This window comes from Amphiura filiformis, chromosome 18, assembly GCF_039555335.1.
Source record: "Amphiura filiformis chromosome 18, Afil_fr2py, whole genome shotgun sequence".
Classification (NCBI taxonomy): Eukaryota; Metazoa; Echinodermata; class Ophiuroidea; order Amphilepidida; family Amphiuridae; genus Amphiura; species Amphiura filiformis.
The window spans coordinates 54209306-54236851 of record NC_092645.1 but is presented as its reverse complement, the minus strand read 5'-3'; the positions used below and the strand labels follow the sequence as shown (position 1 = coordinate 54236851).

Here is a 27546-nt window from a genome sequence, read left to right as displayed (position 1 = left end):
CACTAATCACACTGTTAATCTCAAGAGCAAAGTGTGATTACCAATGTTTCCCTCGATCTTCCCCCAGTTTAAGTTAATTGCACAGAGCGCTCACATACACACATAAGGGCGGTTTGCTGGCACACTTGCAGTGCAACCACCAAAAGAGCACTGACATCGCTTCTGAACATAACATGAACCAAAGGATAGGAATTTGGTTCTGTTTTCTTGACGTGAACTGAAGGAGAGGAATTTGGTTCGGTTTTTTTGAGGTGAACCAAAAGAGAGGAATTCGGATCCGTTTTTTCATCAGACTTGACCCACAAAGCCTGTTTTACAAGCATGAGAGCCAACAAAGATTCATGATAATGTGGGACACAATACATACAGGCTACATTGATTATAGTATCACACAATTTGAATGATAATAAATGTACATGTGCATAATATAGCTATATAAATAATACAATTTTACAACATACAGGTAAAACACTCTTCCCACTCCATCTAATATATTTAACCTTTAACCTTTCAGATTACTATCAAGGGTTTCATGCATTAGGCATTTGGAGCTTGCCCACCAAGACCAGGGGCTACATTTGTTGCAACTAACTTGCGTCTATCATGGAACACTCGGTACGCGGGCAGCAACACACAGGTATATGGCGCAGCTGGAACCTTTGCAGAACTGACCAATGCTCCTGCAATAACATTATCGGGTAGACTGTCTTATGCTGTGTGCCATGGGTACATTCCATGATGGCCGCAAATTTTTTACGAAAGATTTGTATAGTATCCGTTTGGCTGCTGGTTCATGTGAAATATGTAATGTGCATTCTACTGAACAGTCAGCTCAGGCTGAAGAATGTAGAATATGTTCATGCATTGTACATACACCAGCACAAAACCACTCAAAATAATAAAAAAATACTAGTCCTTAGTAGTCCAATACCTTTCAACAACCCGATAGTCGTTAGATGAACAGGAAGAATACCGTCAAGATTTGCCTAATGGCGCACTTGGGCTCCTTTGCCTTGGGGTATATTTCATGTGCAAATAGAGAGATCCCTCATCTGAAATCCCAACAAGAGTTAAGGGTCTGTGCCCTTATTTGCTGGGGATGGTACTTTTAGGCTGTGCCTAAACTTCCACATATGTCAGGTCACCACATAGCGCCATTAGGTGAATCTTTACGTAGTATGGGACACTATGTGCGTGAAGTGTCACACTGGGCGAATCCGTAAGCGGAACCCAGTATGACACTGAGCTCACAATAATTTCCTGTACCATAGCAATGCTGAACGATATAATAAATTGGGCGAATTTATCATACCACTAAGTCATTCTAAGTATCTAAATAATCATATTTTAGACACGACTAAATGTTTTGATAGCTTGAACAAATTCATACAATGGATGGTTCCAAATTCGAGTACAAGGGCATACTAGGCTCATAGGCATAATATGACCTCACTGACTAGATACGAAAATATATCCTGTTGGCGGTGTTTTGTGATGTTTTTCTTATATGATCTTAGTGGTTTGATAAATATACATCCTTGCTACAGAGCTCTATTACTTGTTACACCTTCAGCTTGGCAGTGATGTAGATGCGTACAGGGTGTATCAAAATGATTGGTACCCATCAGTTTTGTTGTCTAATGAAATGCCTGCTTATTCCACAATCAACATTAGATCCTCTTGAAATTACTACATATTACAGTTTCATGACCTTTAATTACGTAAATCTACAAATATGGTGGATGTTAAACTGCCTTTTGATGTGGGAGTCTTGGCCATGCTCGGTGGAGCAAATCATTTTGATACACCCTGTATTTTGCTGGTCTCAGTATTTAATCACACCTGCTAACCTAATTTCAGCAGAGTACATAAACACACATACAAGAACGGTTGTTCGGCACGCATATGACGTACTCGCGTACAAGTACTGACATCACTACCAAACTTATGAAACGAAAGGTAAAATATTCATCAACAATGACAGAAATCAACTTTAGTAGATACAGACAAATAAAACAACATTGACAATAAATTTGAGATGTAAATATGCAGCATCAGTGCACATGTCACCATACAAAGTGTTCCTTCTTGCAAAATGCAGTCTCTTAGCTACCCACCCTTCCATCTGTCATTTTGGACTACCAAGATTAGACCCAAATAGTACCACCTCTGTCATGTTTATGTGTCACTCACGGAGCGCAAAATATTGTACCTCTGGATTATTGTTCGCCAATCGTCATGCACATGGCAAACCTCCAATTCAACTTTTTTTTTTTTCAATAACGCACGCTAAGCATTACATGTGCACACCATTGTAATGCTCATATCAAAAGGCGCCAATTAACATTTTATTTTGTGCTTTAGCCGATATATGCCGACAGTACACTATTTTGCCCTCATGAGAGAGACACCAATGATGGATTTAGCATAGCATTACACATGTGTCAACTTAGAGTCAGTACACTTGGTGTTGTATCTCTTTGTTTTGGACATTGCACAGAGAGCTGCTCCTGGGATGAGAAAAGTTAATGCCTTTGATGGAGCACTAAATTAAAACTGATTAGAAATGAAGGGCACACTACCACATAACTGATTTCATTGAAGACCCGGAAAGCTGCTGAAACTTGAGCCCACATTTTTCGTAAAATTCTCTTAGCGGGCACTATTAAACTGTGCATCACCCTCCATAAACCGTGTGGCTGTGTTGCTATGTCACATGACACACTCGTAAATACATGCTGCTATCGTAACATACATGTACAGTCCAGCCTCGCTTCTCCCATCCCTGTAATTGAACAATCCCTGGCTGAAAAATCTTCAAAGGAAATGTTCTGTAACTTCTCTTTTGTCCCAATTTAAAATCTTTGAAAAATCAAAGGAGAATATACACATACATAATTTGCTATATTTGCAGGTTTTAACACAATCTGGTTGACCAGAGTTTTAGAGTAAGGGATGACGTCAGAACTCAACCATCCGTCGACCGCTTGTGCCTTAGCAGAACCAACGACTTTGCCGCTTTCTATTGTTTTGACAATAGATCGCAGTTTCGGCCAGATCTGCTAAGGTACATTGGCAGAACCATGTTTTTTGTCTTGATTCTATTATTCAAAACAATCTAACACGGTTAAACCGCTGATCTTCTAACACCATGAGAAGAACTACCTGCTGATTGGCCAAAAAGAGGTTTACATTATCAATTGGCCCAATCAGCAACATTGTTAGAATAATTTCACCATGCAAAAACATTGGGGTGAATTACTTGCAAAGCTCCATTCTGATTGGTGATTAAAGTGAAAATATCATGTAATTGACCAATCAGAGGCAAAGTTAGATTGGCAGGTAGTGCTCAGGGGGCTAAGGCACCAGCGGTTGACCCGCAGTTGAGTTTTGAAGCTGTTCCCTAACCAGCCCCCACATATCCAGTAATTTCAGTATATATTGGCTCTATGCTGTGTAAAAACTTGTTTATAACTTGAATCCATCAATTGGGCTCTTCCATTTCAAATCCTCACCCCCTGTGGAAGATGCCACTGCTACCTCAATTCCAGTTGAACAATGAGGTAAATCCAGATGGCATACTTTGAGAGTACTTGTCAACACTCTCCACACGAATGTCGACTGTTGAAGATAAGTTTTGAATTTTGTAAAAAATTCAGAAATTTTGTGACCATCTTTGGAATCAGCATGAAAAATGCATTAAAATGAGCACAAACAAGGCTAGTATTGGTTCAGTGGTTCCTATGATAGCTCTTTATATTTTGGCGAAATATCTCAAAACTTGGGACGTTTTATTTTGAAGCCCACATTGCTTGCATGCAGAGCATTAAAATGAAAGGGAAAACAGTGGACAATTCTGAAATCCAGTTGGATTTGACCAAATTTAGCACCAATATTGGAAATTTTGTTTGCAATTCCAAGGTCTTCCACTGTCCACATCTTTTCCACCACAACAATGGCTGGATCTGGAATGACTAACACAAACATGAGAATTCATAGATTTCCATGACAAAACAGGAACATTCTGAAAAAGCAGGAAAAAGCGTGTAAAATGTGGCAAAAATTCTCCAAAACGGGCTAAAAATCAATAAAAATTCGTAAATTTGGACAACAAAAAAGCAGGAATTCCTGGTTGGGCAGGAAAATCCTCATGCGTGCTAACACTGTTAAATTTGGTTGATATTCCAACATCATCCCAGGGGTCAAATGGAATAACTCAAATAGAATCAACCTGCAATACTTGAAGCTGGATTTTTGTCACTCAATGTATACAACCCAGTCATGATTACAGACCACAGAGATCAGACCCAAAGAGTACCAACTTCTTGTAAAATCCCAGGAGCAATGTTCAAAAACAAATTGCTCCTAGTTTCAGTCTGCTTATTTCAAGGCTTGTTTATAACCCTCAAGTTTGGAGACGCAAATTATCATTTGATGATGGTTTTTGGTGATAAGTGCCGGAGGTACTAATTTGGTCCCCATGTGTGACAAACCAATATGGCAGATTAACATCAGCATTACGCATGGTGCAATTCTGAGTTAGTACTCTTTGGGGTCTAATCTCTTTATGATAGACACAGTAACAAATGGCGGTGACATTCGCCACCTTCTTTACTTGAATGATGGTAAATTTGGTAATTGGATATTAGGCGTGGGAATGTTTGGAAGGTTGATGCTCTTAACGGCTGCCGCTGCTCTTGCTGGTGCTGCTGATAATCCAGCCTGGAATAGAAATAAACAGAAAACAATATATTAATATGAAGCATTGTTTAAATAAACCAATTATCTATTTGCAAAAAGCAAAAACCTGAGCAGCAAAACTGACTTGAAACAGCGATGAAAAAATTGCAGGGACTTTAGGTAACACCGTAGAATTCCATTGGGGGCCAGGGGCCGTTTAGCCCCTGGTTCTTCCCTGTGAACCAGGGGCTATTTTTTTACAAAGTAGCTCCTGGTCCGGCATTTCTTATTTCCCAGCCTGATTGAATGAGGTATCAAAAATGTACACAACAAATTTTCCCATCCATTGAATAGCCCCTGGTTCATTGAAAATAGCCCCTGGTTCCCTGCAAAACCCCAAACCAGGGGCTATTTTTTATAAAGTAGCCCCTGGTCCCACGCTTCTTATTTCCCAGCATGCCTCTAAATGAAGTGTTTAAAACAAAACGATACAAAAGGCACTGAAGGCAGACATCCTCCACAAAAAAATTACAATAGATTGGTTTTTACAATAATACATGTTTCTACTGCAGCATGGATATAGTTGCTCAAACTCCAAATAATATTTTTGTGGAGGGTGTCAACCTTTTGTCATTTAGGGACATACATGTATGCTTGAAGCTGGAATTCTACTCTATTTATCCGAAATCATTGAGGGAAAAAGTATTTTGTAGCAGTGGTAGAGATATAAAAGAAAAGAAAACACCGGAACGGTATCGCCATCTGTTTTGAAATGGCAAGTCAATGTTTGCCAATCAGGAGATCAATTGATTTGCCCAGCGTTGTTTAATTCAATGTGAATGAGCGCCGCTGCCTTATTTGGATATGATCCACCTTATTTGGCATCGAAAAATTCTGTACACAGTTTTGGAAGTATGACACATTATATCCAAGCTACAAATGGGCAGGATACATACAATTTCAAAAGGAAAAATGAAGAACAATTTTTTTTTAATTTGATGATCACTTACCTCTTGTTTTTCCAGTTTACTTTGTTCTTCTATCCTTGTGAGAATTTCTGTCATGTTGGTCTCTAATACCATACCGCCCATCACTAATTCTTGTAAAATATAGTGCACCTAAACAAAAATGAAAGATTTTATCAGAAATAAAGGAAAGTTCAGAAGCAAAATGTGACAACACAAAAGACTACTCTTTATAAAAAATAATCAATCACAAACGCAGCGAATGGCACACACCGACATCGCCTGGTTAATAATTACGTTGTACAGCAGAGACACTAAAATGAATACACGGGATCGATACATGTGAATGTGATTTGATATTCAGGCGATAAATCTTTGGATACCAGGGTAGAAATATCTCCCGTAATTTTTTTGTTCTAAAGAAGCCATATTTATTTCCTTGCACTTGAACATATGTGTTGAAAGGATATGTTAGTCGTTAGCTTGCGTATTGAGAAAGAAGCGTGCGAAAAAAAAAAAAAAACTGACCAAAATTCTGATTTTATATGTGCTGAACTATAGCGCAGCGTAGGCTAGCTGCACTCACTCGTGGAGGCAGTCTAAAAGCAGATGACCCCATGGAGTATACATGCTCACTCACACACAGAGAGGTCAATTACCAGGCTATTGTCAGTAGCCTTAGTCGGATGTCCCTCGGCTCATTATGCGTCTCAAAACTATTAAACAGGTCGGAACAAAATGGCCATGCTTGGCTGTGGATTCAACCTACCATGGCGATTTCTGCCATGAAGATATCGGGACGATGACACTGTGTGGCATCTCAAGTAGTCTCTTAATGACCTTAATCTTCCACACAGGGTTACTTCATTTGAAATCCACATCCCGGGGTACTCAGTACAAATGACCATACGGGGGCGTGCCGCAAACATGGGTAGCATTTTCAGCCTTCTGGTATATCAATGACCCCTTTTTCAAAGCCTATTTTGGTATATGAATGGGTCCTTTTTCAAAATTTTCTCAATTTTTTCGGAAAACTGCCCAATTTTTCCTTAATCTAGCCAAAATTTTCCCAAAATTTTGGGAAAATTTGTAAAAACTAAGACAATTTTGGGTAAATTCGGCCGAAAATTTTGACTTTTGGTATATCAATGGGTCCAAATTTCTTGAAAAATTTGTATATTTATGGGTCTACTTCCAAAATCTCAGCGGCACGTCCCTACCTACTCCAAACTTGAGTTCCCCCCCCCCCGGGTCTACATCCCCTTTGTGGGAGACAGGCCTCAAATTTCAGTGAGGCCACCAAGGCCTCTGTTGCTCTTACACTAGGGTCCACAACATGTTCATCTATCAGAAGCACAGTTCTTTAACCCAAATACATTGGTACATTCATTGAATGACCTTTAAAAATTTGGGTACAAAAACTCAAACTCTGCAACTTGAGGTCAAAATTTGCACTGTGATTGTTTAATTAAGGTTACTGAACTATGCCACTGGGACAAGGCCATTGTGGTCCATAGTATTAGACAGTTAGACTTGGCCTTGGTGGCTCTCAATTTCAAAGCATTATTTGGAAGTTGTGCCCTTTGCTCACTGGCCTTGAAAATGAGTACCCTTGAAAAATGAATTTGGAGGCCTGGTGGGAGAGGGTAAGGTAAGGTCTTCCATATGAGGTGGATGGATTTCAAATGGAATGACCCACTACTTTTAAACAAAAAAAAAAAATGTGGGTACAACATCCAGAAATATATAGTAATTGGTATGAACTATTTGAAAGCCTTCATCTCAAAAGTAAACTGTCAACTGAAAGTCTTCAATATAGACACAACATGTATATACACGATTTTGCAAGGACCATTTGCACTGGCTGCCCTACTCGTCCTGATCATCGCGTAAAAAGAACTAGGTCACACCGTGTCACGCGATGCTACACAGCTTGTTCAGCCAATGAGGTCCCGGTGTGATTCAATTAGCCAATCAGAACTCCACTTCTGGCCAGCGCCAAATCGAGCAGTGCGAAGGGTCTTTGCAAAATACTATAATGCGCAGTATTTCAAAAAGAATACTCTACTCACCTTGTCAACATGGAATATAAGATCTAATTCACATACATTTTCAAAGCACTTGTCTAATGTTTCCACAAATACCTAAGGATGGAAAAAAAGAAACAAGAAGAATATGTATTAAACTGCGTGTAATGTTTCTCTGTCTAGCCTTACATATCTACATTATTGAATCTTATATATCACACAAGCTCACCCTAACGCTAAACATGGTTTTCGACTATTGGAAATATAGAAAGAACAAAAAAGGAGAGAAGATGAATAAAGGAGTTACCTGGCACCCCCGGATTCAAACCTTATACCCCCAGATGTCCCGCACAAGATCACCGACTTGTAGCCATGGGGGTTTCGCTGGCCAGGCCAGTGATTCCCTGGGTGTATATGATAGGCTGATTGCATAATATGTCATCACATGGAATGCATGCATGCACAGTAGTTTTCTTTGATAGATTTTGTACAATTTTACAGAGTTACGGTTTCAGCAATAATGTGTGATTTGGTCACAGCGATGCCATTAATGTTTCTTGAATTTCCTCTTTTAGCATGATCGTTGAAATACCATGTGAAAGACTAAGCCTAAAGTGCTTTAATTATACAGCTAAATTCAATGGTTTTTTTCTAAACCCAAGGATCCCCGAGTATTGTTGATGTTCACCGATTGAATATTAGTGATGGCTGAAATGTCTCTTGCTTGCTTGAATCATTGACATCTCTGCAAAACAATCTTTTTTATTAAAGCCCACCCCTCACCTCTGAAGCGAGTCCACTAGCTGAAGATTAATATCAATGCTGGAGTCCAATCAGTCCAACACTCAAACTCAAAGGACGACATATTTGATAGATTTTATTCTTCAAGTGTCCAGCATTGGTAAAATCTTGCTAAAAATAAAAAGTTTCTGTAAAGTCGCTAGCTACAACAACCCAGAGTTACTGATTTGGTGAAAGGATTCTAACTGGCTATTCCATTTGACACAATTAGATTTGATTTGAGTTTATTTAGCCCTCTATGGAAGAAATGACCTTAAAGCCAATAAGCCATAATGTGTGATTTTATTCAGAGTTCAATGATCGAGTACTTGCTAACATGTACCGTGGATGTCAGCTTGTATGTACACACGTCGAGCGCGATGCTCCGCAGCTACATGTAATACGATCGGCGAGCGTTGTACACACATTGTAGGCGTTGGAATGAATCGCAATTTTCTTCGTTATACCTCATTTGTTTGGCTTGAAATTAAAAGGGGATAATGTGATCAGTGAAAACAAACATTTAAATAAGAGACGGAGAAATAAAGTCAAACTAAATATGAGAAAGGTTTTTAACACAAGTCAACACATACATAAATGACAGCCAGTGAAAAAATTTCACTGACCATCCAGGATTTGAACCTGGGACCTTCGGATCACCCGACCGATGCTCTACCAACTGAGCTAATGAGTCAGATGGAGAAGAGCACTGATGTTATTATCTATAGGCCTTCAGTTCAATACCCGCCCTCTATCATCTCATCCAAGAAGCTTTAAGAAAGAGGTTTGGAAATCATTCCGAATTAATATTCGAGACAGAGAAATAAAGTCAATAAGAATTTATTCTTTATGCAAATCACACATTATTGCGACAACTTACCTGTATTAAATCAAGAATGCCTAATTCACTTTCTGAAGAATCAACACAGAAGACAAAGTACAGGGTGGCATAATGTCTGTATACCAGCTTGAAATCTGAGCCGCCAATCAGACTGAAAGGAAAACATGCATAAAGTATCACTTAGGATTAATATCAATAGTCTGAAAATAGACTGCTGCCGTCATACGTTAACTTTCTGGGTTGACAACTGAGAAACTTATGTGGTGTGATCAAGCAAAATCAGTCTGAAGTCGGACATAATCAATTTTCAGTTTCTTATGGGATTGTAAGCAGCATTTGCAATGCTGCATTTTGCAGAAAACCCCATTAAATTTGAACAACCAGTACAAAAGATATGAGCAGTTTAAAAGAGTTTCCAAAACAATAGGAAACAAAAGGAAATATTTCCTTTGTTTGGCTATCTCAAAATCAATATTTCCGACTTCCGACTTACTGTGCTATATTCCACCACAAATGTGTTAAAAAAGTGTTGGACTTTTCTGGTTTCTGGTGACCTGAGACTGCGCAGTTTTGTCCAATTTGACCACATTTTTAGAACTTCAGAGCAAGATCTTATCATAATGTCGGGGTACACGGGCGCCGATAGTCAGTCGTGCTACATGTATGGCGCACAACGCACAGCAGTAAGATTTTCAGTCGTCAAGCGCTACAAGCATAACACAAAATACATGCTCAGCATAGACGACTGAAGGATTAGTCTACTGTCTACAGAGCTAGAATTAGAACTATAATATATTCTACAACCTATGCTCATGGATGCTCAGCAACATGGTTAGCAACTTAGCATTAGTACTAGTCTCTGAAGCTTGGGATCCAGAGAAGTGAAATGGGCTTTCAAAGACTCCTCAATGCACATGTTAACGCTTCCTGCAAAGCTTACGGTGCATTTTAAAACCAACAGAATAATATCACTCCTTGCTCACATAGCACATAACACGGCACATAATGCCCCAATGGCACATAAACATACTACAATAACTTCATAAACATTTCGAATAATTACTCCGACATTCTTGAAGTTGTAAGTAATTTTGAAATGTGCCTGCATGTCTAAGATCGTTACGAGAGGGAATACATGTACTCCTATGGGGTAAAAAAAAACAAGGTGCAGTGATTTATAGTGCACTATGCACAGGCACAACACCTAGACGTTGGTTAATCCACAAGCCTCAGCACACTTAACAGAATGTCGCTGATCACTACCACCATATATTATTCCACAAATCATTAAACAACAATACAGGGACTTGCAGGTAAGAAGTGCACACCCTAGACATTCCACAATCGACCTTCGCAGTGCAGCCATGATCAGCTCCCCGAGTTTGGTAAAACGTTACAACAAGACAATTAGCATAAGTTCCTTGTCCAGGGGAATTTCAAGCCAACTCAATTTTACACAAAACCGTACTAACCACTGCCAAGGTTCGACCCTGCAAACCTCTCGCACAATAGTTGAATGTCTTATCGATTGAGCTAAATTGACTGCTTGTTTGGAATTTTAAGTGTTAACCCTAAGTACACCCCAATGGGTGTTTTGTTATTGGAAGGGAAAGAAGAAACGAAAAAGGAGAGAAGATGAACAAAGAAGTCACTTTGGTACCTCAGGAATTCGAACCTTAGACCCCTCCCGTGCCAACCACATGATCACTGACCGGTAGCCACAGCGGTTTCGCTGCGTATATGACTTGGGGTGATTTCGTCATGACATCACATGGGGTGCATGTACATACATGTGCAGTGGTATTCATTGTTAGATTTGGCAGTATAGGGTCAAGACTTCTGTAACACCCTTTATACAAAAGTGGTGCCCTGAATGGCTAATTGCATCACGTCATAGAATATTGGCACCTTATTTATAGCGGGACAAGCTGCATATCATCCCATGGCCTAGGCTTGCTATTTAAATATTTTCATGCGATAAACAGGCTGCGTGCATCGGCAAGTGCGAAAGCACCTTCTTGAGAAGTGTAGAAGTTCATACACCATATACGAGGGTTGGTCAATAATATCCCGCAACCATTATTTATCTCCGCTCATGCATGACTTAGATGACTGTTACTTACGATCAATAAAGTTTGTACCTTTGTCTTTCAAAACACACAACAATTAGTATCAGAGTACCTTTAATTACGTAATCTCATTTGCATAAAGTCATTGCCATATGTACACTGACAATTGTCAACATTGGCGGAAATTTGAATTGTAGTTGAGGAACGGTAATAAAAAGGAGCAGAAGTGAGGACCAAAGCAATCTACAAGCCTTATTTTTGGTATGAGGTAATCTGAGTATATTCAATTGATAATTGTGAAAGAAGAAATGTATCCGTCAACAGATCATGAAAGAGACTGTCTTTGAACTTCACCAAAATAGGCCTTAACGACAAACAAAAATGGTGTGAAAATCGGGAGAAAGGAGCCCACACGGTAGAAGAAATAATCCAAATTATCTCCAAAATAAAACAAAAACAAATATTATTATTGGTATGGTATGAGAGATCATAGTCAAGACAATAGAATTTGTTGCAATAAAAATAGAAATATGCGCATGCGTTGATGGTACGCATGATTGAAAGTACCAAAATGTATGAAAAAAGTAAAATTTCATCAAAAAAGCGCTAAAAATATGACTAATACAAGGTTTGCGGAACAGTAGCTGGGTGAGTGAATTGCTATACCAAGTCTTATGCTAGAATTAGACATACCTTTTGAAAACAAGGGTTCATTAAGAAAGAAATGTTTGTGATTTCGCCACTGGGATCTCCCTTTTTAATAATCAGTAGATACCCAATCAAACCAGGTACCGTACCATTTGTTAAATTTTGTCATCGATTAATCCTTCTATCTCTTATTATGTAAAGAACAATGGTTGATAAAGCATACTCAAAATTGGAGATATTCAACACGACCTCTTTTCTTTAATAAAAATGGTATAGATCTAAAAAGAGTACAGCATCATTTCTATGTTATCGGTCTAAAAAGTTGCAAAAACCGCGCCAGATTCCATACTTTTATTCTCGAGATATTTGGAATTATGTAACAATACCTCAATTTGGCGTGAGATTTTCTTGACTATTTTTCACCATAAATCAGGCAGTGCCCATACACTATTGTGTTTATGCTAATGTCATTACGTAATCAAGTATTCAGTATCGCTAATACATATTTGTTTTGAAAGACAAAAGTACAAACTTGTATTTAGTGTAAGTAACAGTCATCTAAGTCATGCATGAGCGGAGATTAGGGTGCATCAAACGCCCCTCATGTCAACCATATTTTTTGTACCTAGTGCCAAACTGTGCCATTTAACTAGAAAATCATCCCCTCCAAATTTAAATTCAATCGGAGGTCGGGAAGGGGGTCCACCGTGAGCTTAAAGTTCGGAGAGAGACAACCAGTAAAAGTCTGGCCGGCAGCTATTAAATTATACAGTTATACATACATATTAATAGCTGCCTTTAGTGAATGTTTTTATAGTACCTCATATCTCAGACAATACTCAATAAAATGCAAATCCATTTGAACTAAGCAAAAAGGCAGCTATTTTCAGACATATTTGAAGTCATAATTATAGCTGCCATGTGCATGTTTCTCTATTTACAGCCATTTCTGCATGGAAAATGGGTCCATTTCATGCTGCGAGCTTATAAAGTTTGCATGATAGGTGCCTTTTACTTAATGACAAATCAATCAGGCAGCTATTTAGTTTTCATTACTTTATACTGAACATCACTGTGGCTGCCATATGAATAACAATGTAATAAATGTACTTTATGTTGCTTATCAGTCCATATGATATTGGTATACATGTAGGTAACATCATTCAGTTTACGCTCTCTCAGATTAGGTGTCCGTTTTCTATCTTGCTCCACCACTTGCAAGACATTTTGATAATGTTCGTAACTCTGGGCAGCAGCTAGGAAATCTGCACTGAGTTTCATGCCACGTTCTGCTGCATCATTTACCACATTGAGCTACATTGATGGCTCTAACATTGCTAAGCGATTGCAGATAAACTGAGGACTCGGGCCAAGTGTCAACATTGTCTGCTAGGAATTTGTCATTGATCTGCAGGATGTTCATAGTGAACCTTGCCTGCAAAATCAGCTAGGACGACTGTTGACTAAGTGATAGTCTCATGGTCAGGAAATTTGGCTTTCCAAAGCCTGCACCAAGTGAATATATGGCTTTAGTGCTGCTGCATCAGGTTTAAGTTCAAGTAGCCTTCTCGCTAAAGCTAGTCTCTATTGTACTGGTACCTTTCCACTGAAGAGAGCAAGCGGTGCAGCAAGCGGTGCCATCTCTTCGGTGAGATACATGTACCACAGATGTCTGCTCAGGGCTTTGTGGGTTTGCATGCACTTGTTGCAACACCGAAATTGATATCGGCATACTGCAGGAGGTGATTGTACAACTGAAGATCATTCCATGGCGGGTCAGAAGCAATACTACATATTATCCAGCAGGAACTTTAGATTATTGTTGCAAATACAACAAATTCACATTTCTTTGGTAGCTGGTGCTTTGTTGTCACAGTGCCTTGCGGAAGCTGTTCAATGTGATTCTGCATTAGAGAGATTTTGATACTATACAGCAGTTTGGACATACATGACTGCTTGAATGTAATTGATTGGCCCGAGTCCTTAGCTTTACCCGCTTAGCAATGTTAGAGCCCTCAATGTGGTAAATGATGCAGCAGAAATTGTCGTGAAACTCATACAGATTTCCTAGCTACTGCCCAGAGTGAGGAACATAATCAAATGTCTTGCATGTGGTGGAGCAATAATAGAAAACGGACACCTAATCTGTGAAAGCATATCATATGGACTGATAAATATTAAGCAATTTATTACATTGTTATTCATATGGCAGCCACAGTGATGTGCAGTATAAAGTAATGAAAACTAAATAGCTGCCTGATTGATTTGTCATTTAGTTAAAGGCACCTATCATACACAAACTTTAAGCTTGTAGCTCATGATGGATCCATTTTCCATGCAGAAACAGCTGTAAATAGAGAAACATGCACATGGCAGCTATTATTATGACCTCAAATATGTCTGAAAATAGCTGCCTTTTTGCTTAGTTCAAATGGATTTGCATTTGATTGAGTAATGGCTGAGAAATGAAGTACTTTAAAAAACTTTCACTAAAGGCAGCTATTAATGTGTGTGTATAACTGTATATATAATACAATAGCTGCCGACCGGACTTTTATTGGTTGCCTCTGTCCTAACTTTAAGCTCACGGTGGACCCCTTCCTGACCTCCGATTGAATTTAAATTTGAGGGGATGATTTTCTACTTAAGTGGCACAGTTTGACACTAGGTACAAAAAATATGGTTGACATGAGGGGCGTTTGATGCACCCTAGCGGAGATACACCATAGTTGCGGGAACTTATTGACCAGCCCTCGTATATTTGTTCCATTAAGTGCCCAGGGTGCTGAACAAGGGTGAAAACAAGAGCTTTTCTAGCCGGACTCAGTTTGGGAAAAAAGGAAGTCCTGAAGTTAGTCGGGACCAGGACTCACTTTAGTCTAAAACAAGACTTACTGTGCTTCAACAATAATAGTTCACTGTCAAAAAACCATTTAATAGTGCAGCACTGTGCAAAATAGCTGGTTTACACACCAAAATAAACAATACTACATCTGCAGTTGCAGATTGTCTTTTAGGTGCATTTGGACATGAACCTTTTAATGGAATATCAACCTGTTGGGATATTTTTTGTCAGTTTTGGCTAATTTTTAAACTGATCACATTTTTTTGCCTTTTTTAGAAAACACTGGCACAGGGGGTAGCAAGCAGGAGGGGGGGGGGGGAACAGGGTGGACGAAGTCTGTGGGCCCTGAGTGTTCAGGGGCCCCGAGCAAGTGCAAAGATGAAATGGATAAGGGATATGGCTGATAAAAGAGATGCTAAAAGGGCCCAGCATTGCTCCGTGTCCATGGGCCCGAAGCTCTTGCTACGCCCCTGCACTGGCATGTCTTTTGCAGTCATTAATCAAGCAAAAGTTCAACCCTAATGGTAAAGCTCAACCAAACTCTTTGGATGGGGTGGCTAATGTTTTGCTACTCACAGAGATGCCAGTCAGTTTCACTCAAAAAACCTGAAAAGCATGTGAACGCAGGCCAAAAAGCCCAGAAACAGGCTGAAAATAAATAAAAACGCGGGAACTCACAAAAAACCTGAATTCAGGTTAAAACCTGAAAACTGGCATCTCTGTACTCATATTGCCAATAACAAAGCTAAACTAACAATGTTCATGGGAGCTTAAAAACAGGGCGGTTTGTTCAATATGAGGTACTTCCTTTTCAAAGTGATAGCACCACATTCTAGAAGTTGAAAAATCGTGCATGGATGTTTATTGGGGCAAACAGGGGCATGGGCACTTAATAGAACAAGTACGGTGTATGTTTCTAAAATTGGGTCCTACTGTATTCCTTACCAAAACCTGATTTAAAAATGTGCAAACCCACAAAATATGCAAAAGCATTTTTTTTAAATAAATATTTCATATTTCAAAATGGTCAGATTTGATATGAAATCAAAATCTGGATTGAAAATTCCAAACTCACTTTGTGAGGTCTTGGCCAAGGCGAAAAGTTCTATAAACAAAACAAAACAAAATAAAACTTTTCAAAACTAAAAATGATAGAAAGGTATGGGGTATGTGTGAAGCTTCATTTGTAAAATATATAAGCAAATACATGTACCGTATTCGTTCCAATAAGCGCCCATGCCCCAATAAGCGCCCACCCAGCGACTTTGCAACAAACACAATATGAAATTATTAACCGCCCATCCAATGTTGTCAAAATACTTCCAGTAAGCTTACCTGTCGAAAGTGATTTTACATGCGTGCATGAGGGAAATTGAGCATCAAAAGTATCCAAAATGTTCACCAAAATTAAATTATGACGCTATTTCATAGTGTGCAGATGTATAGATATTAAAAAACTTCACAATAACCACCTGCAAATGCCTTTAAAAGGCCAAGTTTGAGCTAATTCTGTCTCAAATTCATATTTTTTGCCGGCGCGGCAGCGGCCATCTTTATAGTGCGCCCTCAAAAACATTTGGTCAATATAATATTAAATTAAGACACATATGAGGGCGCACTAACTGAGAGTAACTAAATACTTTCAGACGGTGATTGATGACTAAAAACCAGGTAAAAAATAAGCGCCCACCCAAAATGACTTTGTTAAGCGCCCTGGGCGCTTATTGGAATGAATACGGTATATCAGTTTTTACATTTCCAACCTTTTTAAGAATGAGACTCAATTTCTTTGGAGGCCGGACCACTTGCGACCTCGGGTCAGATTTGTCTCATATCCCTGGGTAGTCTGGCAAACCCGACGTTAGGCTATTGCAGTTTAAATCCACATTCCCCTATGGAAGAAACACAGGGAGTGTGAATTCCACACAGGGTTACCTGAATGGGTGACTCCATCTAAAATTCACACTCCCTGTGTGGAGATGAAGGCCATGTCATATGGATTTCCACTGTAATAGCCCATTGGAGCTCATGATCCCATTTTGTGGATGTGGTTCACGGTTCACTGGATAGGAATTCTAACCACTGCCACTGATCTACATTGTATACTATGCATGATAACCTCATGGGCACTACTGGCCATATAATCGGCTAACAACTACTTTCATTGGTTTACAAAGAGGGGTACAATAAACTGCTCAAATAAAGAAAGTCCGCAGTCATGTAACCCGTCCTACACCAAAACCTGATCTTGTTACGAAAATTTGATTGATACGATTGTGTGCAGAATCTTGTTAGCTCTAATTTGATACCAAATTTGATACCAAACACTCAAAAGTGACAAAGACTGATACCAGTTTATGGCATTTGGTGCCTTTTCAAAAGTTGCAAATCAAAACGATAACGCTTGTCGAAATTGCTTAGCGTGGCAATGTGGTCAAGCTTGTTTGCCCACGATGAACCCATGTCGACTATCCCAAGTGCGCTTTATTCAATTGTTAATTTAAAACGCATGGATTGCTACAGTGCTTTACTGATGAATACTAGGGCACGATGCGATCGATATGACCTAGCGGTTGTTTCGGGCTATGTCAATGGTCGCGCTGTGCCATTCACCTCTACAGCTCCGCGTGGTCCATTTTTAATTTGCAACTTTTGAAAATGCACCAAATTTCATATACTGGTCTCAATCTCTCTGAATTTAGAGTTTTGGGTGGCAAATTTGGTATCAATTTGGAGCTAACAAGATTCTGCACACGACTTTATCAATTAAATGTTCATAACACGATCAGGTTTTGGTGTAGGACGGGTTACATGACTGCGGACTTTCTTTATTTGAGCAGTTTATATCAATCATGTATTGAGCCAATCGGATTCAGAGATCTAAGAATAGTCAGGGAATAAGTTTAAAAATTGCCAAGAGATCTAAAAGATCATATCATGTACATTGTAATTAACCAATCAGGGGTTATGTAAGAATAGTCAGGGGATAAGCTTAAAAATTGTCAAGAAATCTAAAAGCTCTTTTTTGATTGGTTACACCGATGATTATACCAAGTAATTAACCAATCAGAGGCTCTGTAAGTAAGACAACAGTGCCCATGGGTTTATATGATCGGTATACACACCTTCCTCCTTCTAAGAAATTGCACACATTGTCATCTCTCTTGGATACTAAGTGGAATGTCTCTCTCACTATCTGTTGTTGTACATCTTCATTCTGTAAAAGAATATACATTTTTTTATATTACATTTGTATAACTATACATTTCGAGAGTTGAGAGGCGGAAAGCCAGAGCAGTTCTTCTGGGGTGAACCAAACCTGCCTGGTTATCAAATTAATCAGTTACAAGATTATCTCTGAATTTGATAGTTAAGGTGGTTCGAAAGGCAAGGTTTAGGGAAATCATGAATTCCAACATTTTTGCAAATATCTCCAAAACCTTTCATTCATTCATTCATTCATTTCATGATACAATCTCAAGTGAGTTTGTACTTATGTAGGGATATGTTGGCCATGTTATGAAGGTAATAAAACCGTTGCCATGGTAACCAAGCAGTCGCTATTGGCTTCTGACCAATCACATTAAAAGTTGGTTTTTTCCTGTTTTTTCAAAATCACTTCATTTTTCCCAATAGAAGTATACTCACATGTTGAGTCATGTTCTGCACACCTCCACTGATTTTCCCGTAAAAAAAAACCCAGTGGAGGGGGGTCAAAGTGAAATTTTCGTTTTTTGGCCACAGATTCCATATTACTTACAAAATTTTTACGGGAAAATCAGTGGAGGTGTGCAGGAACATGACTCAACATGTGAGTATACTTCTATTGGGAAAAATGAAGTGATTTGCGAAAAAAACAGGAAAAAAACAACTTTTAATGTGATTGGTCAGAAGCCAATAGCGACTGCTTGGTTACCATGGCAACAGTTTTATTACCTTCATAACATGGCCAACATATCCCTACATAAGCACAAACTCACTTGAGATTGTATCATGAAAGGTTTTGGAGATATTTGCAAAAATGTTGGAATTCATGATTTCCCTAAACCTTGCCTTTCGAACCACCTTAATTGCTAATTGATGTTTTCATGCGAGTCAAACTTGCATTTTGGCAAATGACATGCATAAATGTTGTGCGATTTCAGTGATGCGACATGCACATTGCTCACCTTCAACTCAAAAGTTGCGACTACAGTAAATGACTTTACTGTGCAAGTGCCAGTTCCAATAATTGGAACTCACGGCTCCGACCGTGAGTTCCAAGGAGGTACATGTATGTGTATGTGTCGCCGCGATTTAGTGTGCATTCACCTTACTCACATGGACTTTTTGCTGCTCTTAAAATCATTCAAAAAATCATCTTTTTAAATATTTCTTTGGACAAAAGCTGATGCATAGAATAAGTTGAGCAATCACAGATGAGTGACATACATTGACAGTACACGTGACACACGAGACGTTTCTAAAGTGAGTATTTTAGTACGGTAATTCAAACTTGCAAAAATAAAAACTTGGAGCCACCCTATGGGAGTATCTACAATTTGAGAACAAGTCCTCAAATGTTCGAAATTTGTAATTACTACAACTAATGCAAGTGTAATCCCTATAGGGAAATTTCACAATATTTTGAAATTTGGACACCAGAAACTTGGAGATCACGGGATGTAGGCAAAAATCTGCATCGGAAAAAGTGAACCAAAAGCAGCCAAAAGTCAGATTTTCTTGTTCATAGTTCGTCATTTTAGAGTGACTTTTAAGCTTACCAAATGATTTTAACGGGGAATTCCACTTCCTGCTCCACCCCTGACTAATTAACTTAATTAAGCTGTTGTAGTTAAGGGGGTACTACACCCCTGGCCAATTTTGTGCCTATTTTTGCATTTTTCTCAAAAATTATAGCGCATTGGTGGCAAGTAAGATGTATATTATAGGGGCAATGAGTAGGGCCTACAACCACTGCACTGAAAATTCAGCAACTCAAGGCAAGTAGTTATTGATTTATTGATCAAAAATTGGTTTTCCCTCATTTTTGACTGCAACTCCACAAAGTTGTCTGTGCTGAAATAAAATTTCCAGTGCAGTAGTTGTTTGTAGTCCTTGCCCCTATAATATATATCTTACTTACCACCAATGCGCTATAATTTTTGAGAAAAATGCAAAAATAGGCACAAAATTGGGCAATGGGCATGGGTGTAGTACCCCCTTAATTAATACATTTGTTCAACTGTATTTGTTATTATTTCATTAAATTAATAGTTTATCTTCAAAATAAGACCAAAACCATTTCTTCATGAAGGATTTTAGCAAAAATATAGGAATAAGAAGAGAAAAAATTTTGGAAAATGTGACAGCTCCACCTTTTTTGGGTGCCCACCTCAAAAAACATGACCACCACTTCATGACACATGCATGGCCACATACCCGAAGAATGGGTGTCAAAATTTTGATGACTCATTGTTTTTATATTGCGTATTATCAATTTCAGTCATGTAGGCCATGTTATTAGGCAAAAAAACTGAAGAATGTCTCTCAATGTAAAAAAGTATAGGAAACTGAACATTTAAAACCACTTTTTTTAGGATGAAGGAAGCATTTTTTCAAAAAAGTCTATAACAGGTTTTTATGTCAAAAATGGTCTCTTTTGGGGTGCTAAATCTGGTAAAATCGCCTGGGCTTACCTATACCCTGTGTGGGCAAGTCATACTTCAGTATGACTTGCCCTGAACGCCCATATATATGTTCGGAAGAGACGGATACATTGCATGAGAGCCTGCCAATTTAAGCTTCCTATAATATCAATTACACATAACATACGAAGTCACAAACTTCAATATGCACTTCAAATACAGCAGACCAGCTGTTAATTATTACCGATCCTGTAGAATAACTTACATAATCGTCCATTTCATGGAATCCCGTTGCTCAGAATTGCCCATTTCATTTTTATCGGTCAAATGAGCTGTGGATGTGCTCCATAAATCACAGGTGTGAAACTGACTTTATACCACTCGCTCGCTTTAGCAGAAAAGCAAGCCTCGTGGCGCTGGGGCATGACGCCATCGTGGACGTGTGCAAAATTTCCGACGGGCGTCATATAACCCGTATTGTGATTGGTTGCAAAAGTGATTCTTTGAAATTGTAAGCCAATCAATGAACGCGACAGCCTTTTACGGTATTAATTAATGTGACTCGCCAGTAAATTACGTCTAACCTGATTGGTTTACAAAACTACTTTGATAATTATTAATTGCTAAGCCAGTCAGCGTGCTCGATGCAACAACCTCGTAGAGGTTTTCGAGAGACAAATTCACGTAGTGATCCAGCGATCGAGTATAAATTCAGCTTAAAACAACTGCTCTCGCACGAGATCGCAGGTGCAATAACAATACATGGACACAATCACTGTCATTTACACAATGGAATAATGAATTATTTATGACATGCATCGGCTGGATTTTACGATCGAGGTAAGGTTTTTGGCCTGTCCCTGCGTGAATATCCTTAGTTTTCAGCATCAAAGATAGGCCTACTTGCAATGACCAGTTTTTTGCGGACACTTTGATAACAGGTAACTATAGTTGTACAATTTGTACGAAATATACATTTTGTTAGAGGCCTAAAATGTTTACAAAAATATATTGGTCTATACGTTGTGCTTGTATTCAGTTGTTCGGCGTATAGGGCTTTCTTAATTTGCATATTTTATGGTATAATTTTGAGTTTTTAAAAATCACAATTTTTATAAGATTAAACGTCAGTTTTTTTCTCTCGAAAGTGTGAAAATATGGCACCAAATTAAGTTTCATTTTTGAAAATTCTTTAACTTCTCAGGGGGCACATCCCCCCTGCACTGTTAACATGGCGCATGTGCCTGCTACACAGCCACCTCTGCCGGGAAATACTGAACAACACTGAAGTTTTTATATTCCCGGGAAATTGTGTATTTTTTCCACCTCGGTCACGCGCGCTGGTTATATTAAGTAGGTAACCCAGGCAAACCTTAGTTAACACATTTGCTAGTCAGCCAAATTCGCCGACAATGACAATGCTTATTTACATAGAAATTTAAAACAACTGGCCGAAGAAGGAAACGTACGTAAATATGTTTTCTATACTTCACTTGACCCAATATGATTTTTTATGGTGATAAGTCACTCGCACATGGAATTTTAGAGGGATTTGGATAGCAGTTCCATTAAAAAAGCTGCTATCATAATGAGACTAAGATCTAGAAACACCCCGAAATGCCGCTTTTGGGGAATTTTGCTAGCTGAAACTTTTTGATGAAAGTCAATCTTTGACAAGATGTAACTTTGCTACGGAAAGTGCTATGAAAAAATGGTTTTCAGTTTTGGCTTTGTTTACTCAAGGGCTTTGATTTGATATATAAAATGATGCAGTTTGATGGCAAATTTGAATTCACCTAGGTCCTAGCATACCTATATTAAGCTGAGCCTATCAGCTCAGGCTGTGTTCATTCTAGTATAGTTCTTTTACGCGATAATCAGAGTCGAGAGAGTAGACGGAAACCGCTGAAAGAATTGGCTGTATCTATATAATATGGAATACAGGACACTTCGCCCACAATGCACTTCGCCAACACGCAATTTCGCCTACACGCCATTTCGCCTACGTGCCATCTCGCCCCCTAATTAGCTATTGCGGCAATGCAACGCAATGGCATTGTGGATGTATACGATCGATGCGCACAGGATGTGTGTGTATTCAGACCGTACTACCAATGATGTATTCATTAAATCGCCCCCATTGAATGACCGAGAATATAGTGACCACGTCCTGTTGTAGTCTTGAGAATAGCCCGGTGTCGATAGGGGATGATTGTTTTTAATGATGGTGCTGTGGTGATTTGAAGTTGAGAAGTATAGTTGTATTTCCCCCTTAGTCACCTAATTTAGCTATAGGCCCTAGTGGCAATAAGAATAGTAGCTCAGTATTGTGTGTCCGAAATAAAGGAAAGTATAGTGCATCAAAATGAGGCCACGTTTCCTACGGTACCGTTTTTTAATAGTCTTTTGGACTTTTGCATGTTTTCTTTATTGGGTAATTTGTAATATTCGTCTTATATTTCGTAATGTTTTTTTAGTGTTTGGCTTTGTTGTTGTTCTTGGTTCTTGCTATAATTTGTTATGTTGTTTAATGTTTATTTGTTTTTCTTGGTTTGGATTTATTAAAGCTTTGTCTGAGTGGGTTTTTGGTTATATATATATTCAATTTAGTTTTTTCCTTTAATTAGTGTATTGTTGTTTATGCTTTTCTTTGTTTGGTGAATAATTTCTTTGTTTGGGGTAGGCCTATGTGGCTTTTTGTTTGTTTTTATTACGTTTCTAGTTCTATTTTGGCTCGGTTTGGTTTGGTTATCCTTTTCTTTATTTTGTAATGTTTTTTTTTGTATATTACCGTATGCGTTTTTGTTTGTTTTATCTTGTCTGTATCAATTAATGCTATGTCTGTCTGTATTTTGTACTGTTTCCTTTTGATTTTGTTTATTTGGTAATTGTTTTCTGACATGTTTGGGGGTTGGGCTTTTTTTTGTTCTATTTTTGTTTTTCCATTTTTATGTTTTTCTTAATATTTTTTTTTTTTTACGTATGCTTTATTTTTCTTTGGTCTTGCTTTCTTTTGGATTTAGGTCTTTTTGTTCTATTTTTATGTTTGTTTTTCTACTTTTTGTTATGTGTTATGTTATTGTTTTGTTATGTGGTTCTACTGTTTTTAAAATATTTTTAGTCACAATTTTCTTTTACTTTTATTCTCCTCTTTTATTTGGTCTGATTTTATGTTTTACTGCATGTGTTCTTAACTTATTATTATTATATTGCCACTTTGGGATGGATTTCCGTGGTTCCTGGTCAGTGGGTTGTTGTTGGCATCTGAGTCGGTAGGCCCTATCTAGGCGGTAGGCCCTATCTGATCGGTATGGTTTGGGTCCAAGTTGGTCCTTTATAATTTTCCTTTAGCTCCCGCCCGATAATAATATGATCGGCGAGCTAATACACAGATTGTAGGCGCTGGAATGAAATAGCAATTTTCTTCGTTTTACCTCATTTGTTTGGCTCTAAATTAAAAGGGATAATGCGATCAGTACGAGCTAATATAAGAGCTATCAGTGAAAACTAACATTTAAATAGGCCTTGGAAGCTATTTTTTTAATGCAAATCACACATTATTGAAGGACCACTTCGTGTGAAATGGAAATGTTTTGTGTAAGAAAATAATGTAACAACAAAGTAAATTAGAACCTTTTCGGGTGGGGCGGTTAGTTGACTTTCACAGTTTATCTTTCTTGACTGGCGAGAACTTCTCTTTGACCGTTCCTCATCAGGGATTTCCTTTTAACAATAGACTACCCCGTAGTCCACTTGCCCATTGTGCATGTACTCTGGATAATGTATTTAAGCTTAAAACTCTGATTTAATTAATGTGTGCACAATTGATAGATTTTCACATCTGATCAGTCACCCTACTCCCTCTGTTTGTTAGCTTCCCAAATTTCGGGGTTCGCTATCAATAAACTGGTAGATTCCAAAAAACTAGAATTGTTCAGTATTAAAGTGAGCCGTTATAATTATGCAAGATAATGTTGCATTCAATTACTTTTATTATCACTAATCGCCTGATATTTTTAACTCTTTATGACCATTTTACTATTGAATACTTTAATTTTAATAAACATCAGTATAATTTTGAGTTCAACGAAATGGGTTCATCATGACTATAAATAATAACATATTTTTAATAAAATTCGACTATGGCATAGTCTATTTTAACAAAGGAGCACCTGCGCATATGATGTAGCATAAACACCGTCAGCATGGTCTGACTCGTTATACTTAATTGCTTTGGCTTCAAGTATTTAGCATCCTATATAATATATTTATTTGATTCAAATGCAAGTAAGGCTTTAGGTATTTTATTCTCAGCTCAAACCAAAGTCAGAAAGTTTGAATTATTTATGTATATGACATGACCATTGACAATACAATACAATAACGTATCAAAGGGGAAAAAAGAATTAGGCCTAGGCCTCAAGAAAGAACAGGATTGAATAAAGAAAAATTAAGGACATAAGGAAAGAAAGACTTTGGCCTTATGCCTGAAGGAGGAAACCGGGTTTAACAATCTAATATTGTATTCGTTTATAGTTTGAACCATGTGATTACCGACAGAGTACAAAACAAACATAATTGGACGGAAAAGAGAAAAAATGATTATGATGGGTGTACTGAAATGACATGTGAAAGACTAAGCTAAAACTAAAAGACCTACGCATTTACAGCTGCAAGTGTTACGCTTTCTCGCAACATGTATATAGATGGTCGCCTCATGATGGAAGGGTCTTTTGATGACCAATGCTCAAAGTCTATTCGGCCTTCCCGAGTCCTTCTGTCTTAAATTTCTTGGTGACAAGCTCAAAGTCGAATCCTTCCACTTATTTCTTAAGTTTCTCCTAGTATTAATTTAGTGTGCGAAACTGAACTGTCAAGAGCCGGGCCAAGAGATAAAACCATATAGTGTAGGCCTTCGATCGTTTTACATAATACGTTTCAACCCTGATCATGCTGATTTTTTGGCATTGTAATGTTTAAACATGTCCACTGAGTATACATTGGAATCAAATTCATTATGTTTGTAAGGCATCGGAGCTACCCTGGGGAAAAATTTCCAAATAAATGGAAACATTTTGTGCAATGATAAATGTGTTTATTGATATACGGGCTGTGATTTGATTTGAAACTTCATGTAACTCGTTATTTTCCCCAGATTTGGAAGATGTAGGTTGTTTGGCTTTATACAGGTATGATTCATTTTAAACTTCATATAACTCGTTATTTTTCCTAGATCCTGTTAACACGCCAAGCACCGCTGCTTCTAGGTCTATCAAATACCATACATGATTTCATTTTAAACTTCATATAAATCATTATTTTGCCCCGTATTTTGCCTGTTCATGTGTGCACCGTCTACGAATAGGTCTTCCCTATCTAGGCGTATCAAACACCCAGATTTGGAAGCTATAATTACTCGGATGTCGTTTGCATGATCAGGCTGGGCATACACACAATTAAAACTTGTCTAAAATAATTCCTTCCTTGTTTCTATTATTATAATTATTATCTTTCTTTCATTTATCATGTGTATACCTTCTTGTATATTATACATCATTATGCACATCATATTTCTTTACTGATTTCTAACAAACACCACCGTCAAACAAAAAAAAAAAATTCAAATTCGGATTTATGCGCGCAAAAAGTATATAACATTTTCAATTTCCGCGCTTGATTCTTTGAGATGTGTTCGTGAAGGGGGGTGTGTATGGAGTGTTAGGTGGGATGTGTAGGGGTGAGTGGACGTAGAGAGAACAAATACTAGTAAACAAACCAAAGTCAATGAGAAAGATTATAGAATTATAGGAGAAAGAAAACAAAACACAGATTCCAGATTCAGTTTTATGCGCGCAAAAGTAACATTTTCCATTTTCGCGCTTCATTCTTCGAGGTGTGTTCGTGAAAAGGGAGTGTGAGGTGGGTTATGTGCGGGAGTGGACGTAGAGAGAACAAATAAACAAACCAAAGTCAGTGAGAAAGATTACAGGGGAAAGAAAACAAAACACAAGTTCAGTTTAATGCGCGCAAAAGTAACATTTTCCATTTCCGCGCCAATTCTTCGAGTAGGGACTATGTGTGTTCAATATATGAAGGGGTGTGTGTGTGTGGGGGGGTATGGTTAAAGGTTTAGTGTATACCTACAGCGTCAAATATCCCTTTCCTGCATTAAAAGTACGTGCATTATATATGATACATTCCGACCCGTGCTGCACTCCAAGAGTAGGCCTACAAATGTCGGAAACCCCGTTCTTCTATAATAGGCCTAACAGAAATTCAGCTTCAGTTTCCTCTTGTCTTAAATTAAGTAAAACTCGTAGGAGACCCGGGTCCCCGCTAGTATAATATATTTAATATTATTATTTGCGGTCATAAGGTATTTCGGGGGCAAAATTGTGCAATAGATAGGAGTAGGATCCAAAAAAGAGGTCATTCGGGGGCAGTTGCTAACAAATGAGGCCTTTTGAGGGAAGACCCCCCCCCTTCTTTCTGTGCCATATTCTAAAACTTAGGACTTTCCCACAAAATGGTCTTGGGAGCTGGCCTTTTGGGTGAAAACAATAAGAAAATGATGGGTCTTTGCATGTGTAGGCCTATAAGGGAGCGCGTTAATACTAATAATATTTGACAAAGAATAACCCCAAATTAAAATTTTACCGAAATCGTATTTAGTATTAACCAGTTTTGCAAACATTTTCAACTTTTTCTTCTTCGCGTGCCTCCGATAGGCCTACGTCGCAAGCACAAAACATGGCCCGTATAATTCTCGCGGGGCCCGGCCTTGTCAAGGAAGTTACATCGGTGTATTCTGGCATTTTTGCGTGCTTGGATCACGGTACCATTGATTGAACATAATCACACCCGCCGTTTTCGTGTAAGTGCATGGTAGCTAATATCCGCCGCTAACACGCGGTGCAAAAATTGGGCATAAGTCACTGCACACAGTGCACAGCACCCCACAGAATATCTCAAAGCTGCATGCTGCTGGCGTTTGTTTTGCTAGTTGTGCGCATTTGTCTTTGAAAAATTTGGCAAATATTTTTCCCTTAATTGTTTCATTATAG

At 38.3% G+C, this 27546-nt stretch overlaps 1 protein-coding gene across 2 annotated transcripts in view; it reads right to left on the bottom strand.

Moving 5' to 3' along the window:
• Nucleotides 1-276: 276 nt before the first annotated feature.
• Nucleotides 277-27546, bottom strand: part of LOC140138814 (AP-3 complex subunit sigma-2-like) — a 32077-nt gene continuing 4807 nt past the window's right edge. The window contains exons 2-7 of one of the 2 annotated variants that reach the window (XM_072160585.1): nucleotides 17981-18072; nucleotides 15931-15960; nucleotides 9333-9444; nucleotides 7718-7789; nucleotides 5691-5798; nucleotides 277-4722 (exon numbers count right to left, since the gene is read on the bottom strand). In XM_072160585.1, coding sequence (XP_072016686.1) covers nucleotides 4612-4722; nucleotides 5691-5798; nucleotides 7718-7789; nucleotides 9333-9444; nucleotides 15931-15960; nucleotides 17981-18072 — 525 coding nt within the window. In that variant the 3' untranslated portion in view covers nucleotides 277-4611. The remainder of the gene's footprint in view (nucleotides 4723-5690; nucleotides 5799-7717; nucleotides 7790-9332; nucleotides 9445-15930; nucleotides 15961-17980; nucleotides 18073-27546) is intronic. The other variant, XM_072160586.1, reaches the window with a different exon arrangement.